The 15,993-nt window shown below is 47.2% G+C and overlaps 2 protein-coding genes across 6 annotated transcripts; one reads left to right on the forward strand and one right to left on the reverse strand.

Annotated features, from left to right (window-relative positions):
• Positions 1–76: 76 nt before the first annotated feature.
• UQCRH (ubiquinol-cytochrome c reductase hinge protein) lies at positions 77–4,296 on the reverse strand. The gene is made up of 4 exons (XM_073357833.1): positions 4,145–4,296; positions 2,459–2,485; positions 1,575–1,736; positions 77–351 (listed from the first exon to the last, which is right to left on the reverse strand). Exons 1-4 carry the CDS (start codon positions 4,199–4,201, stop codon positions 319–321), a joined length of 279 nt encoding a protein of 92 aa, XP_073213934.1. The 5' UTR covers positions 4,202–4,296; the 3' UTR covers positions 77–318.
• A 33-nt stretch (positions 4,297–4,329) lies between these two features.
• On the forward strand, positions 4,330–15,504 carry LRRC41 (leucine rich repeat containing 41). 5 transcript variants are annotated; one of them, XM_073357826.1, is made up of 10 exons: positions 4,330–4,526; positions 5,109–5,195; positions 6,144–6,214; positions 8,001–9,231; positions 10,452–10,694; positions 12,125–12,289; positions 13,063–13,161; positions 13,697–13,819; positions 14,580–14,655; positions 15,205–15,504. In XM_073357826.1, the coding sequence occupies exons 1-10, from the start codon at positions 4,415–4,417 to the stop codon at positions 15,437–15,439; spliced, it is 2,442 nt and encodes an 813-aa protein (XP_073213927.1). In that variant the 5' UTR covers positions 4,330–4,414; the 3' UTR covers positions 15,440–15,504. The 5 variants fall into 5 exon arrangements, 4 of the variants coding, with proteins under 4 accessions (XP_073213927.1, XP_073213929.1, XP_073213928.1 ...); XM_073357827.1 differs by lacking the exon at positions 4,330–4,526 and adding an exon at positions 4,682–4,970; XR_012160503.1 differs by lacking the exon at positions 4,330–4,526 and having other exon boundaries at positions 4,681–5,195; positions 14,580–14,841; positions 15,205–15,233.
• The last annotated feature ends 489 nt before the right edge of the window (positions 15,505–15,993 follow it).

Here is a 15,993-nt window from a genome sequence, read left to right on the forward strand (position 1 = left end):
CCTCCCTACTGTCTAGTTATTAATATTAATTAACAGTCTTCATTAAGTAGTCATAAAATGAAGCCATTTCCACAGGAACTTTGAAAATGTTTAATATGGAAAACCATAGAAGATGGTTTTGTTACAGCTGCACATTTTTCATGGAACAGAGATGCAATGACACGTTGGCACCTGGATCACCGCAGCACAGCCAGGAAGCTCTTCACTTATACTGTACATTCACAATACCAGGCAGCAAGCAGCACTTAGAATCCAAAAAGAAACTGCACCGTGTTCCAGCTGAACGATGGAGGCAGATGGTGAGACTTCCTCCAACATTTACTTCAGATTCTTAAAGAGTTTGTGAGCCACCTAAAAAGGCAAGGTGAAAAAAGCTTTCAGTAACTGACAGGTTCTCTCAACACAAAGGTCTTGAGAACTGAACAGACATCACATTCTCTCTCCTCACTTCCCTATCTTTACGTCCCTATCTTCTGTATCTCAGATTCTTTAAAACAGCAGCAACATAATTAGAGGATTGATCACAGAGAAGTTTGTCTTCCTTGATCACCAATAATTTTCTAATTGTCTATATGGTCCCACCTTTGTCTTTCTTCAAACAAGCTTATGAAGGCTACAAAAGTGTACTTCAAACCAACTACTAGAGGCTGACAAACTAGCAATAATAAATTGTTTTTTCAAGCCAGGTGTTCTTACAAACTCCAATATTTCAAATTAATCCATCTGCTTCAGAGATGAGATGTATCTAGTAGTAGTACTATAGTGCATATTGATCAGCACAGGGCCCTCTTAGAAAACCAAAACCAAACCACTCCCCCTGAGTGTTCTTATCCCATAGACTGCAATAAATGTAACGGTTATAATGAGTCAGAATTTCAAACACAAAAGGAGGAACAAATAAGTATTTAAGAGAAAAAAAATCACCTCACAGGATCAAGGTTCAGAGTTCTTTAAAATTAAAAACAACATTGATTCAGTAAATAGAAAAGGAGGACTTGTGGCACCTTAGAGACTTACCAATTTATTTGAGCATAAGCTTTCGTGAGCTACAGCTCACTTGATCTGATGAATGCATCCGATGAAGTGAGCTGTAGCTCACGAAAGCTTATGCTCAAATAAATTGGTTAGTCTCTAAGGTGCCACAAGTCCTCCTTTTCTTTTTGCAAATGGAGACTAACACAGCTGCTACTCTAAAACCACTGATTCAGTAGATGCTTGTTCTTATTCATTCATCCTATACTGCAATCAAATAAAGCGTTTTAGAGCATCATCAGCCATATAGATGCAATCTGGGCTGATGGCCATGACACTGGACTGGGAAGCAGGAGACCTGGTTCTATTCCTGGCTCTGCCACTGGCTTGCTGGATGACTTTCACCTCTGAGCCTCAGTTTTCCAAATCTGTAGAATGGGGATAATGATACTGATGTCCTTTGTCAAGTGATTTGAGATCTACTGATGAAGAGTGTGACGTAACAGCCAGATATTATAGAAATAAGGTACTGATTGAGCCACGTCCCATTAGAGATTGCAAACCAACACAAATGACTAGGTATCAGCCTCTGTTGAACTTACACAGTGGTCCCTGGCATGCAGGAAGTCAAAAAGCTCTTCCGTACATTCCTCCTGCGTGTGGGACCTTGCAGACACTCGCGCACCACACAGCTCCAGCTTCTCCCGTGCCTTCACGCACTTCTCAGTCTGCTCACAGTGCTCCCTTACTGCGGTTAAAGGATCCTGAGGGTCAAGTTCAAAGAGAACAAAAAGTCCAACAACACAGTTTGTAGAGTTACTTATTCTACGTGGTCAGATGCAAATCTTATGCAAAGAACAGACTTTGAGAGTTCAGACAATAGTTCCAAACCAAATTCCACTGCATGCTAACAGGTAACACTACACACGCACAACCAAGCTGGGGGGGGGGGGGGGGGGATGTCCTCAGCTGAGGAAAATGCCCCTGCTCTGTACCTCTTCTAAAAAAAGAGATGAGCAAAACACACCACAACCACGTACCATTTGTGGTGCCAGAAGCCTCCCTGGCTCTCAAAATGAAAGCATCTCACATATAAACTACACGTTATATCCAGGGCCTGACAATCAGCAAGCCCATAGAAACACACTGATAAAAACCCCACACATTTGCACCTGTACAAAGAAACACTTACTTTGCACACACTACCAGATATGCTTGAGCACATGGTAACCACGGTACAAAATTGCACACAAGTGTACACCTACAAGTTCACGGAAAACCAGGTCTTTAGACATTAGTTCTTTCTATTCCCTGTATACTGCACAGTAAATGAGACACCACAAGTGTTAATTTCATCAGCCCCTTGTTTAGAACAAGTTTGGTTAATCAAAGAGAAAAAGCATAGTTCACATCCATTACAAAACATTTATGCGTCTTGCAGTTTTTCCTTGGTGGAAAAGGTTTCTAAGCTTCAGTAGTTCCTTACCACTAGCTCTGCCTCCTCCTCCTCTTCCTGGAAGAAAGAGATACCAGATAAAAGTCAGTTATATTATGCCATACAGAAAGCATTTATGCCATTATACACACTTAAGAGTCTACTGAGTATAAAAGCTATTTCCACAAGTCACATGCAGGCTTTAGGAATTTGTCTTTCAGCTTTATTTTATATGGCTTGATTAATTCCAGACACTGAACGAACAGCAGGTTATATGATTTATTTCTGATTTATACTCTGTTTTCACCTCAACAGCTTAATCTTTAAGCCAGTTCTTTCAGGAAGAAACTGTGCACATTTGTCTGCCTAGATCCTTTAAGTCTCCAGCGTAAGGCTCTCCCCTGCGCCATTAGAGAACAGTTTTGTTTTGTACAAACGTTCCCACTCTTGCAGTTGAAACTGAATTGCTGAGCCCCCCGCGCCCGCTGATCAGTGCGGTCTCGTTTCTTCCCTGTGCTCCCCCAGCGTCTCCACCTGCTCTCTACTGTCTTCGTGTGCCAGCGCGTTGGTCCGAGTCTGTACAGCGCCTAGCGCCAGGGCTCCAGACCTGCTGCTAGGCGCCCCCGGAACCCGCCCCGTCCCAGGCAGCCCAGGAGTTGAGATGGCCCGGGGCGTGGGCACGGGAACAGCTGGGCGCCGAGCGGCTCCGCAGGCCCTGCAGCGGGAGGCTCCGCAGCGCACGCCCAGCCAGCCTCGTGGGGCTCCCGGCAGGTGAGGGGCCCAGCCCGAAAGAGCAGGGTACGGCGGCCGGCAGGGGACACGGCTGTGGGGGAGAGAAGCTGTGGCGCGGGCCGGGTCCCGAGAGCGGAGGGGCAGGGTACGGCGGCCGGCAGGGGACACGGCTGTGGGGGAGAGAAGCTATGGCGCGGGCCGGGTCCCGAGGGCGGGGGGGGGGACACGGCTGTGGGGGAGAGAAGCTGTGGCGCGGGCCGGGTCCCGAGGGCGGGGGGGCAGGGTACGGCGGCCGGCAGGGGACACGGCTATGGGGGAGGCGTGGGGAGAGAAGCTGTGGTGCAGGCCGGGTCCCGAGGGCGGGGGGGCAGGGTACGGCGGCCGGCAGGGGACACGGCTGTGGGGGAGAGAAGCTGTGGCGCGGGCCGGGTCCCGAGAGCGGAGGGGCAGGGTACGGCGGCCGGCAGGGGACACGGCTGTGGGGGAGAGAAGCTGTGGCGCGGGCCGGGTCCCGAGAGCGGAGGGGCAGGGTACGGCGGCCGGCAGGGGACACGGCTGTGGGGGAGAGAAGCTGTGGCGCGGGCCGGGTCCCGAGGGCGGGGGGGCAGGGTACGGCGGCCGGCAGGGGACACGGCTGTGGGGGAGAGAAGCTGTGGCGCGGGCCGGGTCCCGAGGGCGGGGGGGCAGGGTACGGCGGCCGGCAGGGGACACGGCTGTGGGGGAGAGAAGCTGTGGCGCGGGCCGGGTCCCGAGGGCGGAGGGGCAGGGTACGGCGGCCGGCAGGGGACACGGCTGTGGGGGAGAGAAGCTGTGGCGCGGGCCGGGTCCCGAGGGCGGGGGGGCAGGGTACGGCGGCCGGCAGGGGACACGGCTATGGGGGAGGCGTGGGGAGAGAAGCTGTGGTGCAGGCCGGGTCCCGAGGGCGGCTACGGGACGAGCGGGGCCGGCAGGGGACAGGCCGCGGTGGGGTAGAGGCGGCCCCCGGCCGTGCTAGGCCGGCCTCACCTCAACCTCAGGTTCCCCGCTGCGGCCCTCCAGCATCTCCTCGCCCCGCAGCCCCATCGCCGCTCCGCTCCGGGCTGCCTCACAGGCGCAGAAGGACTCGCCAGGGTCACCCGCCGGAAGCCCCGCCTCTCCGGGGCCCCCTCTCACCCGGAAGCGGAAGCCAGGCCCGCGTGACCCTCCCAAGATGGCGGCGCTGCCCGGCGCTGCTTCTCTCTGTGCGGCGAGCCCGCCCCTAGGGTGCTCGTCTGAGTGAGGGCGGCGGCGGCGGCCATGGAGGCCCGGGCGGAGGGAGGGGCCGCTGGTGGGAGCCCCCCCAGCCTCTTCGAGCTGAGTGGGGTGGTGGTGAGCTCCGCCATGGGGACCCTGGAGAGAGAGGTTTGGGGTAAGGGGGGCGCGGGGGTCCCAGGCCTGTCCCACTGCAATGGGGGGTGTTTCACGTCTGTCCTAATGCAGTTTGGGGCGGGATCGTCTGAGTCCTGGGCAGTGGGGGGCCTGCGGGAGGGGGGGCGAGTCCCAGTATATATGTGTGTGTTGGGGGCGGGTCCCAACTTGGGGGATGTCGCAAGTGCTTGGTGGTGAAGTGGGCGGGGGTCCCAGGTTTCTTCCAATGCAGCGTGTCTGGTGGGAGCTGAGTTAGGTATGTGACATCTGTGATGGCAGCACATTGAGCGCTGAGTGCCCCAGAGTTACCAGGGCATCCCCATCCCTAGGGTCTTTGTGAGGAAGGCATCGCTGTGGAACCTGACTGGACCAACCTGGACATGGGGCACAGTGGTGATGGGTTCTTGTCTCTGCTTGAAGTGCAAGTGCCAAAATGCACATTTAGGTGAACATTAATCCATGGACCAAAGTGTTACCCTAGTGGGAACTTCAGTCTCCATTTTATTTTGTTGTCTCTCTAAACCTTTTCCGCCTCCCAGACTTATAACGTGTTCTGCATCTGTTCTCTTCCCCCACCCCAAAGCACTTCCTGGACAGATACTCCAGGGCATCCTGCCTTTGCTTAATATCTATTACCTGGAAAGGATTGAGGACATTGCTGTGAAAAAAGGTCAGTTTTATTCATAAAACTGTTTTCTCTAAAGTTGAAGGGTTGTTTGGTCTCCATTGATCATTTGGTTCTGGGCCTCTCCGCTGAAACTGTTAACAAGGAATAGCAATTACTATCAGCTATGAGAAGTTTTTTGGTGTGGACGTTTTCCCTAATTGGAACTGGATTTAGAATGCCAAATACATTTCTTATAGAACACTGAACAGCATTAAAGATAATGATTTTTGATCACTGCCAACCATGGCTGATGAATAATAATCTTATTTAAAAGGGCTGATGGTATCTGTTACATACAGTCTGTTTAAATAGATGAGAATTCAGTGAAAATCCCCAAATGTATAGTTTTTAAAAGACACCATCAAGTCAAATTTCATCCCAAACTTTGGCTTTCTAAAAATAACATTTTCAATTCCTAAGACAAGAAATACTTAGTATATTTGGTTGTTTAAATTCCACTGGAAATAGTTTTGTAAATAATAACACTACCTGCAACATTTGTAATCCAAACTTTGCTGCTTTTTGCTTCTATGTAAGTATTCAACAGTGAAAATTATTATTTAGTGTCCAAAATGAGGAATACTAAAAGTACATAGGCAGGATTAGTACAGAAAAGTTTTAATTAATTTATAATAATTAATTAGATTACCAAAACTAAAAGAATAACAATCTGATATGTAATAGGTAACAGGGAAAAGATTATTTTTGTACTAAATATCTTTTAAAATATTATTTTAACCACATAGTGCCTCTTTAGCAAACATAAAATGTCTTATTTCTTTTAAATCAGTATCGATCTAGTGCCCTGAATGTTCTCCAAAAAATAGTATTTGATGACTCGTGTTTCTAACCTTATTTGTTTTACATTAACATCATTGTGAAACCCAAGAAGGGAAAATTGAATAAATCTTTTGAGATAGAGGATTTGGTGTAAAATTGTTTGTATTTCAGGACTCTCAACCCAGCCCATATGGCACAAACTCTGGAACGATGTGATGAAAATCAGACCATCCAAGTCAGAGGTGAGTTGGAAAACTGCTGATGGACCAATTTAGAAAGGACACAAAGTTTACACCTCAATTTTGCGAACACTTATTCATATTTTTCACTTTGAGTACGTGAATAATTCCATTGATTTGAGTGAGACTACTGACATGTCTAAAGTTAAACACGTGTAAATATTTACAGGATCGGGGATTAGGATGTCACCCTGGTATTCAAAATGTTCCATAAAACACCTTATCTTGTACTTATATATAATTTTTCATCCAGAAGGATGCTATAGCACTTTGTGGGCTTAATATATTAGGATGAAGCCCACTGCTGGAGTGTATGCATGTGCGCTGTACATTTTGGGCCTCACAATGAACGTGCATGGAATTGGGATGAAAATAAATTTATTTTACTCTGATTTTATTACACTCTAGGAAGGTCCTACATTTAGGAATCAAGAATGTAGGTCACATTTAGAGGATGAGGGACTGTATTTTGGAAAGCATAGTTCAGCAAGGGACTTGGGGGCCATGGTTGATAGCCAGCTGAACGTGTGCTCACAGTGTAATGTGGTGGCTAAGGGAACAAATGCAATCCTTGGATATATAAGAATGGGGAATGTTGAGTAGAAATAGAGAGGTGTTGTACCCACTGTGTATGGTGTTACTGTGTCCAGTTGTGATGTCCACACTTTAAAAAGGTTGTTGACAAATTGGAAAGTGATCAGAAAAGAACTACAAAAATGATTTGAGGTCTGGAAAACTTCCCTTAGAGTGAGAAAATAAAGAGGCTCAATCTGTTTAGTTTAACAAAGAGAAGGTTAAGAGGTGATTTGATCCTGGTCTATAAGTACCTGCTCGGGGAGAAGATTTCTCATAGTAGAGTGCTCTTTAATCCAGCAGACAAAGGCGTAGCAAGATCAAACAACTGGAAGCTGAAGCTGAACAAGTTCAGAGTAGAAATAAGGTGCAATTTTTTACCAGTGAGTGTAACTCTCCATTGGAACAAATTTACTAAGGAACATGGTGGAGTCTCCCTCGCTTTGTCTGTAAATCAATCTTGGATTTCTGTCTAAAGAGATGTTCTAGCTCAGCTAGAAATAATGGGCTTTGATGCAGGAGCCACTTGGTGCAGTTCTGTGTCTTGCGTTATATTGGTGGTCAGACTAGATGACCATAAAGGTCTCTTCTGACCTTAAAATTCTTGCCCCGTCTCTGTTGTTGCTGTGTGGGTGCTACCCCCAGTTGTAAAGTCTCTGCTGTGCAGGTGTTGGAGTAAAGACACATGGGGAATAAACTGTTGAATTAGAACCCTGAAGGATTAGGGAGTACAATATGTCTGGTAAGCCTGATTCTGATACACTGAGCCCTCCCACTGATTTTAATTAAGACCTTCAACGCCAGTTGTCGGACTACAGTACTTTTCAGGATCAGAACTTTAGCTGGTGTCAAATGTTGCCTTGCAACATGGAATCCATGCGGCACAGGTTGTGGCAGTATAAACTTGTTTACCGCCAATATTCCCCCAAACTTTCCTGAAGGGACTGCCTGTTGGGATGAGAGGGTATTTGAGTCTCCATGGCACATCCTTAACCTCTACAGAGACTGATGACAACTGGGAAACTAGTGGCAGTGGTGGTTTCTGTGATGTTGACTGAAGCCACTAAACGCTTTGTCAGATGATAACAGCTTATGGTCACTACTGACCTGGATAGAATCTGAATTAGCATCCTAGGGTGAAAGTCCACTCCCTCTTTCCCAGTGTGTCCTTGTTTAAATGAGGATAACATCCATTAATTCTGGGATTTTATTACAGAACATAACAAGTTGGAGGAAGAAGTTCCTTGAAACTTTCTTCTCAAATGTCCTGCATGGAGTTTTGGATGTTTCTTCAGATCAGCGCCTGAGTGACCGCCATTTTTCACCCCTACTCCACAGCTCGCGGCATGTTACGCAGCTCACCATCTGTAACATGCTGCAGGGGGTAGCAGAGCTCACTGCTGAGCCCAACCAAAGAGTGCTAGAAAACCTGGCTGGCTCACTGAGAACCTTGAAGTTCCGTCATCTGCTGACCTCCGATCTGTCCATTAGACATTCACTAAGTTTGCTGCTTCATCATCTGATCCACCATGGAGCTGTCAGCCAGGTATCCATGTGTTCCTGGCCAGTTCCCGATAAAGTACTTTTAGTCCTCATTCTGAGTATGAGTGCCGGGTTTTGGCACCCAGGTAAGACACTTGTGCACCAGGGCAGCCCTTGCAGTCTTTGCAGAGAGGAGTCGGACACCCAAGGCCTGCTAACTCAAGAGGATGATGCCCTGCTAGAGTCAACTCAGCTGTGCTGTGGATCTGCTGAACAATCAGGGACTGTCCAGTGGGGTGATAGTGAGTCAAGAAGCAAGAAGGCCCAAACTGCTTCAGCCAAAGTGCTTCAAGACGCTGATCCTGACTCTCAAGCATCTATAGAACTGTCCAGGAGCAGTAGTGGCATTGTTAAAACTCCAGTGCTCTGCGGATTGGGGAGCCATCCTTTGCACAACCTACCATGTCAAGGTATAAGCTGCAAGGTGCCCCCTGAGTATTACAACATTAAAGGAGAGTCTTCTCCTTCCCTACCAAAAAGATCTTCGGTTGGCCCCGCTTTCCGAAAGCCCTATAGACGGTTTAAGACGGCAGTGGGGAGGAAGCGCCGCTGCACCAGGAGAAACCGCAGAGCTCGTGCGGATGCAGAAGATCTTTATGATTTTGTCTTCGCTGTTGCTAGGGAGGAGGAGGAGACGGCAGAGTCGCTCTATGAAAGCAATGCCCAGGAAGGGGAAAGCATTGATGGCTGGGCCCCTTCCCCAGCAGACACGCCTAGCTTTGAGGGTGTTGGCTGCACGGAAGGAGGATCTGTCGGAATCCTTCCTCTGAAAGCAGCATGCCGCTTCCGAAGTGTATCCACGCTGGAATTGTTCTCCATCCCTCTGACTGGGGACACCTGTCGAGCTTTGGGGAACCTGCTGAGCTCTTGGGCATCTTTAGAAAAGCTGGTTCTGTCTTACAATGGTTAGTAGTAATAACAGAGCTTTTAATTTCAGGCGTGTTTGACAATCTGGTTTCTGACTGAAGCCAACTTCTAAAAACTGCTAAGATCTGCACTGAAATTTTGGTTGGGTGGAACAGACATCATTGGGCACTCTTAAGCTCACCCTGAAAATATAGGTAGCAAGGACGCTTCAAACCATGCAAGGCTTTCTTTAAGTAGGGAAAAAAGCAAGGGAAAGCTGATCAGCAGCAATCGGGCTTAAAATATGAGAGGGGTGTGTCTGTGTTCGAGGAAAACGTGCTATGATGCAAGTAGACTATAATGAAGATGATACAAGCAGTGAGAGAAGGGAAAGGAAGAAAAGGACAGAGACCTTCTACTGTGTACAGCACAGTGGGGCCCTATTCTTGGCTGGCCCTTAGACACCACTATATTATCCATAATTAATAATAAAAGGGTTTAATATTTTAATGGGGTCCAGAGGGGATTCTTCACTGCAGAGTAAAAACATCCTGTAACATTTTTTGTTCCTATGTACATTTATGGTAACTTTACTTTGGAGAAGGAACTGGGATGTAAACCCATCAGATTAAAGGGACAAATGAGTCTAACTAGGAGTAGTGGGGGTGAAACAGAGCAAAAGGATAACTTCCTAATGGTGAAGTCTGATAGACCCTGATCCACCAGACTTTTGCATGCAGGCAGATTCCTGCACCCATGCTGAGCTCTACTGAAATCAGTGGAGTTCTGTGGGGGCAGGTTACAGGATAAGAGTCTTAGATTATAGAATAGTTCCCAAAAGGAATTGTGGGAAGCTCGGAACATTGCACTGGGCTGAATAAAGCCCTGCTGATAAGAGTTCTGCACTGGCTAGTGGAAATGGACAAAGTGTCCTAGTCAATCTTTTATATCTGATGTTGTCAATATGTATGAAAGACTCTGGAGTTCTTAAGACATTGCCTAGAGTTAATCACATATTTTACTAATCAGAGGCCATCTAATCCATCCCTGAAGTGCAGGATTGTTCCCTGTAATTTGTCTAGTGCATTGTCCAGTTTTAAATTGCTAAAGTGATGGCTTCTACCTCTTCCCTGGGGAAACCGGTCCACAGTCCAATGCTGGGATCTGTTAGAAAGGTGCAGGTGATACAGGCTGTGTCTTTGTTCCAGCCTTGCTGAATTATTTGCTCTCTCTGTGTATGTAACACCCATCTTGCTTGCTATTGAAATGTTGGTTTCAGGCCTGGGCGCTAATATCTTCTGCATCCTGTCTGGGCTCCGGGCCCTCTCTCACCGCAGAGACTGCAGCCTCCATGTGGTGCGTGTGAGTGACGTGTTTTCATACATCCCCTCGGTGGAGCTTGTTCGGTCCATCCTGACTGCCTTCCCCCGCCTTCACACGCTCTCGGTCAGCTTTGATCTCAAAAACCAGCTGGAGGGGAACAGGCCAGAAGGGCATTCGAGCTCAGAGGCAGAAATTCCAGGTAGACTATAGACGCTGACTAGTACATGAGATCTTGCTCTTTGTTTAAAGCAGTAAGTTCAACCGCCTTTGCACACAGGGTAAGATGCTTAAGTCCTGGCCCAGTTTGCACTTAGCTAGGTGATTGGTTTCAGAGTAACAGCCGTGTTAGTCTGTATTCGCAAAAAGAAAAGGAGGACTTGTGGCACCTTAGAGACTAACCAATTTATTAGAGCATAAGCTTTCGTGAGCTACAGCTCACTTCTTCAGATGCATATCGTGCATCTGAAGAAGTGAGCTGTAGCTCACGAAAGCTTATGCTCTAATAAATTGGTTAGTCTCTAAGGTGCCACAAGTCCTCCTTTTCTTTTAGCTAGGTGATTGTGACCATTCCTTTGAGAGTCAGACCTCGCCGCAATTTTCCACCTGCAGATTGATTGTGACCTCCAGTCTGTTGTATGTTCTGACGTGGCACAACTTTTTAGGGCTCCTGGACAGAACGTCTTTAATTGTGTCATGTAAAATACCAAACGCATCAGCACCTAACAAGGCCAGGCAGAACCTATGGTCAGTGCAGAAATTGGCTTTTGGCTTGCTTACCTGTGTGGTCCAGATCTGCTGTGCTGTTCTGGCTTCCTGTTCACTTGTGTGTGCAATTCATGCTATTGACTATGATATATAAGGCCTTGTATAGGTTGGCTGGTGTCAGTCAGAAAAAAAACTCTGTTCACCATCATGATAGCTGAGATCAAGTGCAAGGCTATTGCTAAGCCCTGGGATTTCCATGTCTGAGTGCTGTAGCAGGTCAGGGACTGCAGATTCTGGAACCCATTTCCATTTCTTTCAACAGATTTGTTGGTCTTCAGGGCGTTATGTCTACACTGTACGGCCTCTGCTGCCATAGCCCCCTAGTGTAGACACAGCCTTTGCTGATAGAAGTTCTTCTTCTGTCAGTGTAGGAATATCACCTCCCTGAATGATGTCAGCTAAGCACTCTTATGTCAGCACAGCTGCGTCTATGCTGGGGGTTTGGTCAGTGTAACTATGTCAGTCAAGGGTGTGTTTTTTTCAAACCCCTGACCAACACAGCTATGCTGGTATAACTTAAGTGTAGAGCAACCCACAGGCTTTTGGCTTTGAATGGGATCTGTGAAGAACTGTGTCCTGGAATGAAAGGCTGATTCAGCTATTTGTGGATAAGGGGATAAAATTTTCAAATGTGACTTAGGTGTTTAGGAGCATAAGTCCTACTGAAAATCAATGAGACTGAGATGCCTAAGTCACATAGGAAAATTTTACCCCAAGTCTATATATTCATTACTCTTCCATGCACCCAGACACTGGTGATGGGTACAGTGGATGACTTAGTTCCTCTGGGAACCAAATGCATTTATCAAACATTTTTGAGAGAAAGCATTTGCCAACAAACATCATTTCCCCCCCTCCCTTTAGAGAGCTGCCTGGAACAGTTAGAGATCCGATTCCCCAGAGAACCTCTGCAGACCAGTCTCCTTTTGCCTGTGTTGAAAGCCTCAAGGTCTCTCCAGCAGTTGTCCCTGGACAGTGCTACAATTTCCTGTCCCCTGGAGTTTGGGCTCCTTCTGCAGGCACTCAAAGGTAACACAATGAAACTGTGCAGTGAGCTTCTTGGACAAAACCTATCACGGTCTCCTGTGAGCAGCTTGTCTAGGAGCCTCCCTGTTCCTCTGCCACCTGTATTGTCTCGCGGGACAGGTCTTCATTACAAAGTTTTGTGGGCATAGCTGTCTCACTCAGGGGTGTGAAAAATTCCACACCCCTGACTGAAATAGCAGCGCTGGCAAAACCCTGTGTAGACACAGCTATGCCCGAGGTTGTTTATCGATAGATCTTCTTATGCTGGTATAAATTGTATCTCCAGTAGGGGGCTCCACCAGCCTAGCTATACTGGCATAGCTGTCTCTGCAGAGCCTTTCTAGAGCCCTAACCATTTGCTTTTCTGTTGCTTTGGACTGTACGTGCTAGGTAAAATTTTCAAAAGTGCCTAACATACTTAAGTCCCATTTTCAAAAGTGAATTAGGCACCTAAGTGCTTTTGAAATTTTTACTCGTCTCTACAATGCACACACTTGGCGCAATTCACGAACACAGAAAAATGGAAAAGGCGGCAGGGATTTTCTTCCCATTTTTGTTTTAGTGAAAATTACCGTGGGGAGTTGGGAGTTACTGTATTGCAGAAATCTGAAGGCAGAATTTGGCCCTAAATTTGTAAGTTTAAGTACTGTGAATGGTGAGCTGTTATTTATCCAGGACAGCCAGCTGTGTGGTTGGGATTTCATTAGCAGATAGCACATTTCTTTTGACACACAGGCACACGATACCTGACCAGTAAGGTTTTGTCCGTCTTGCAGAGTGTAATCCAGGCCTGAAGAGACTGAGCTTCCATGATGTGAACCTTGCTGACTACCAGAAGGAAGTTCTCCTCCTGCTGCAGGACCCTGTCCTTCAAGGTACAGCAAACACCCGCCCACCCACAGGGGCTGCACCACAGACTGCTGGTGGGGCTGAGGCTGGAGTCAGTGTGTGATCCTAGGGAGTACAGGATTTGTCCGACAGTTTCATTCTCTCAGGAATGGGAAGGAGATGGGATGTGTGACTTTTGGGGGCGGTGGGCAGGGGGGATGAGAACATACCTGGGTTGTGACTAAGGAGCGATAAAGCTCTGAAGCCAGTCTGCAGTGCAAAACAACTGAGTTACGGTCGTGGCTGTTAGACATAACATGCATGGTGCTATAACCTTATAATCAGGTCACATAACTGAGGGATATGATCAGGGTTTTACCCAGGTTAACAACACCATTGAGGGTCCTGCCTACACTATTCATTTTAAGCATGTTGTAACTAGGTACCTAGCAAGGATGGTTTCAGTTCTTGCACCTTAAACAGGTCCCCCAAAGCAATCTGCAATATGTAAATAAATAAATTTACTGACTGTGGTGAGAGAGGCCAAAGATACATCTATCACTGTGTGTATTTTTTTGGTAGAAATTACATTTTCCTTTTGCCGGCTGTTTGAAAGCTGCACCACTGAGTTTCTATCCAACATAATCAAAATAGTGAAGAGAAATTCAACTCTGAAGAGCCTCAAATTGCCTGGAAACAGACTTGGTATGTACTGTCAATGCAACTATATGGGCATCCCCTTACACTAGCTCCCTGACAGCTAACTATCAGGAGAGTAGTCAGAGCCATTGCTGACCAACTTCTACCACTGAGTTAAACACACAACAGCTGTTAAACAGTGGTATTTGTGGAATGAGTATTTTTCATGGAGGTAGATAGGGCATTTCAGCCATGTGCTGCATTGCACAATTATCCAGGTGCATGATGGGATTTTTCCCCCCTTTCTGTGAAGCGCTAGGTTTTGGCCACTGACAGAGGTGAGATTCCAGATGTGGAAGATTAAGGCCCTGAGTCTAGAATAGCTAGAAATAAAGCTGATAGCACTAGCTCTAGCCAGGTGTACTATGCAGACACTCTGCCTCTTAAAGCAACTGCATCGGCTTACTCAATGCAACTTAGAGTTTTCTAAAGTTACAGGTTTCTTTAATGATTTCCGACAGGACCTTTTTGCTTTAGTAATGTTCAGGTAACAGTTAAAGGTGTAGGGAGGATGAGGAATTGAATGGCTCAATGGACCTGTAATGTCAATCAAACCTCTCTCTCACTGGTAGGCCCCCAGTGTGAAGCCCAACTTTCATAGTGACTTTCACACTTTGCTGTTTGGAGGTGTTCGATTGCAGCCCTGTTTCTAGTAGTAATGAGCCAGTGCTGAAGCTGTTTAAGTCCCTTGGTGCTGCGCCTTCCTCCTTCCTTCGACGCTTTCAGTGGTTGCGGCTTCACATGTCATTTGTTTTCCCATCATTAGGGAATCACAGGTTGGTTGCCTTGGCTGACATTTTCTCTGAAGATTCATCCTCTTCCATCTGCCAGTTGGACGTCAGGTATGCTGCGGCCTCAACCATAGTACTCTCCCGTCACGTCCCTTTTTAAACAAACTTCAGTGCTCCAACAGCAGGGTAAATCCTGAGCCTCGTTCTGTTCACTAGCTGAGCTGATACCACATCAACTAAGACTATGTTTTAGGGAACACCTTGCTGCCGCTACCCAGGATTTGAGCATTCTCAAAGGTAGGTATGCCTGCGTACACCGTAAGGGAAGAAAAAGAAATACGTCTTTCATTGTGGAGCATCTAAGCCCCAGTTTTAAATGGCTAGGAATGAGTTTAATGACAAAAACACCATGCTTGTTCAATTGCTTGCCAGCTGGTGGGAGAATGGACAGAACAGCTCTGCCCTTTATAGAGGCGGAGTATAACCAGCTCTTATGCATGACCTGTCTCCATCGGATACAATCAAGCTGTTAGTATCTACTGCCTACCATTATTACTGTGATGCTTGAGAATAAGTACACTCTTCCTCCTCAAATGAATTTTAACTTGTAGGCACCTAAGATCTTAACTGTATTTTACTCTTTGTTTTACCCCCTTAAAGCTCAAATTGCATCAAGCCGGACGGGCTCCTGGAGTTTGCAAAGAAGCTGGAGAGCCACATCCTGCAGCGAGGCGGGCAGATCACGTTTACCCACCTCCGCCTCTTTCAGAACTGGTTGGACCAAGATGCTGCAACAGCGCAAGAAGCTCTTCGGCGGCTCAGAGCTGTGTGCAGCGTGGTCAGCAACACCTGGGACTCTTCGCAGGCCTTTGCTGACTACATTAGCGTGATGTAATGAACGCCCAGGAACTGCTGTAAAATAGTTAGCGAGAGCTTGAAATAAAGTTGTACAGAACAGTGCTCCCCGTCTCGTTGGCATTGCTGTTCACACTGTGCGCAAAGCATGGTGCAGAAGCAGGCACGGCTGGGATAAGAAACGTGTACTAAGAAAGTAGAGGCTCTTCCACCCCTCGCCCCCAAGCAAGGGAGAATTGATCACATCCCTTTCATGGTGCGACTCAATTAAGGAAACAAACTCAGCAACAGTGAGGCTATAAACAAAAGGAATAAAGACGGGGGAGGGAGGAGCATCTCACCTGGTTCTAGCCCACTGAACACGACACATTTAAAACAACATTCTTACTCACCGTACAGCAGGACTCTGAGGACTTTAAGCTACTGTTGAATGGTTAGTAATGTCTGCTGGAATCTTGCAGTTACTGCAGCATTCCAGGAACAGCTCTGGCTCAATCTTTCATATTGTGCTTGGAACAAAAACTACCCTGAACCCACTCACCCTCGTGACTAGAAAATAAAAGCCTAAACAAAGCCAGTGCACTGGCCCTTCTT

This window comes from Lepidochelys kempii, chromosome 8, assembly GCF_965140265.1.
Source record: "Lepidochelys kempii isolate rLepKem1 chromosome 8, rLepKem1.hap2, whole genome shotgun sequence".
Lineage (NCBI taxonomy): Eukaryota > Metazoa > Chordata > Testudines > Cheloniidae > Lepidochelys > Lepidochelys kempii.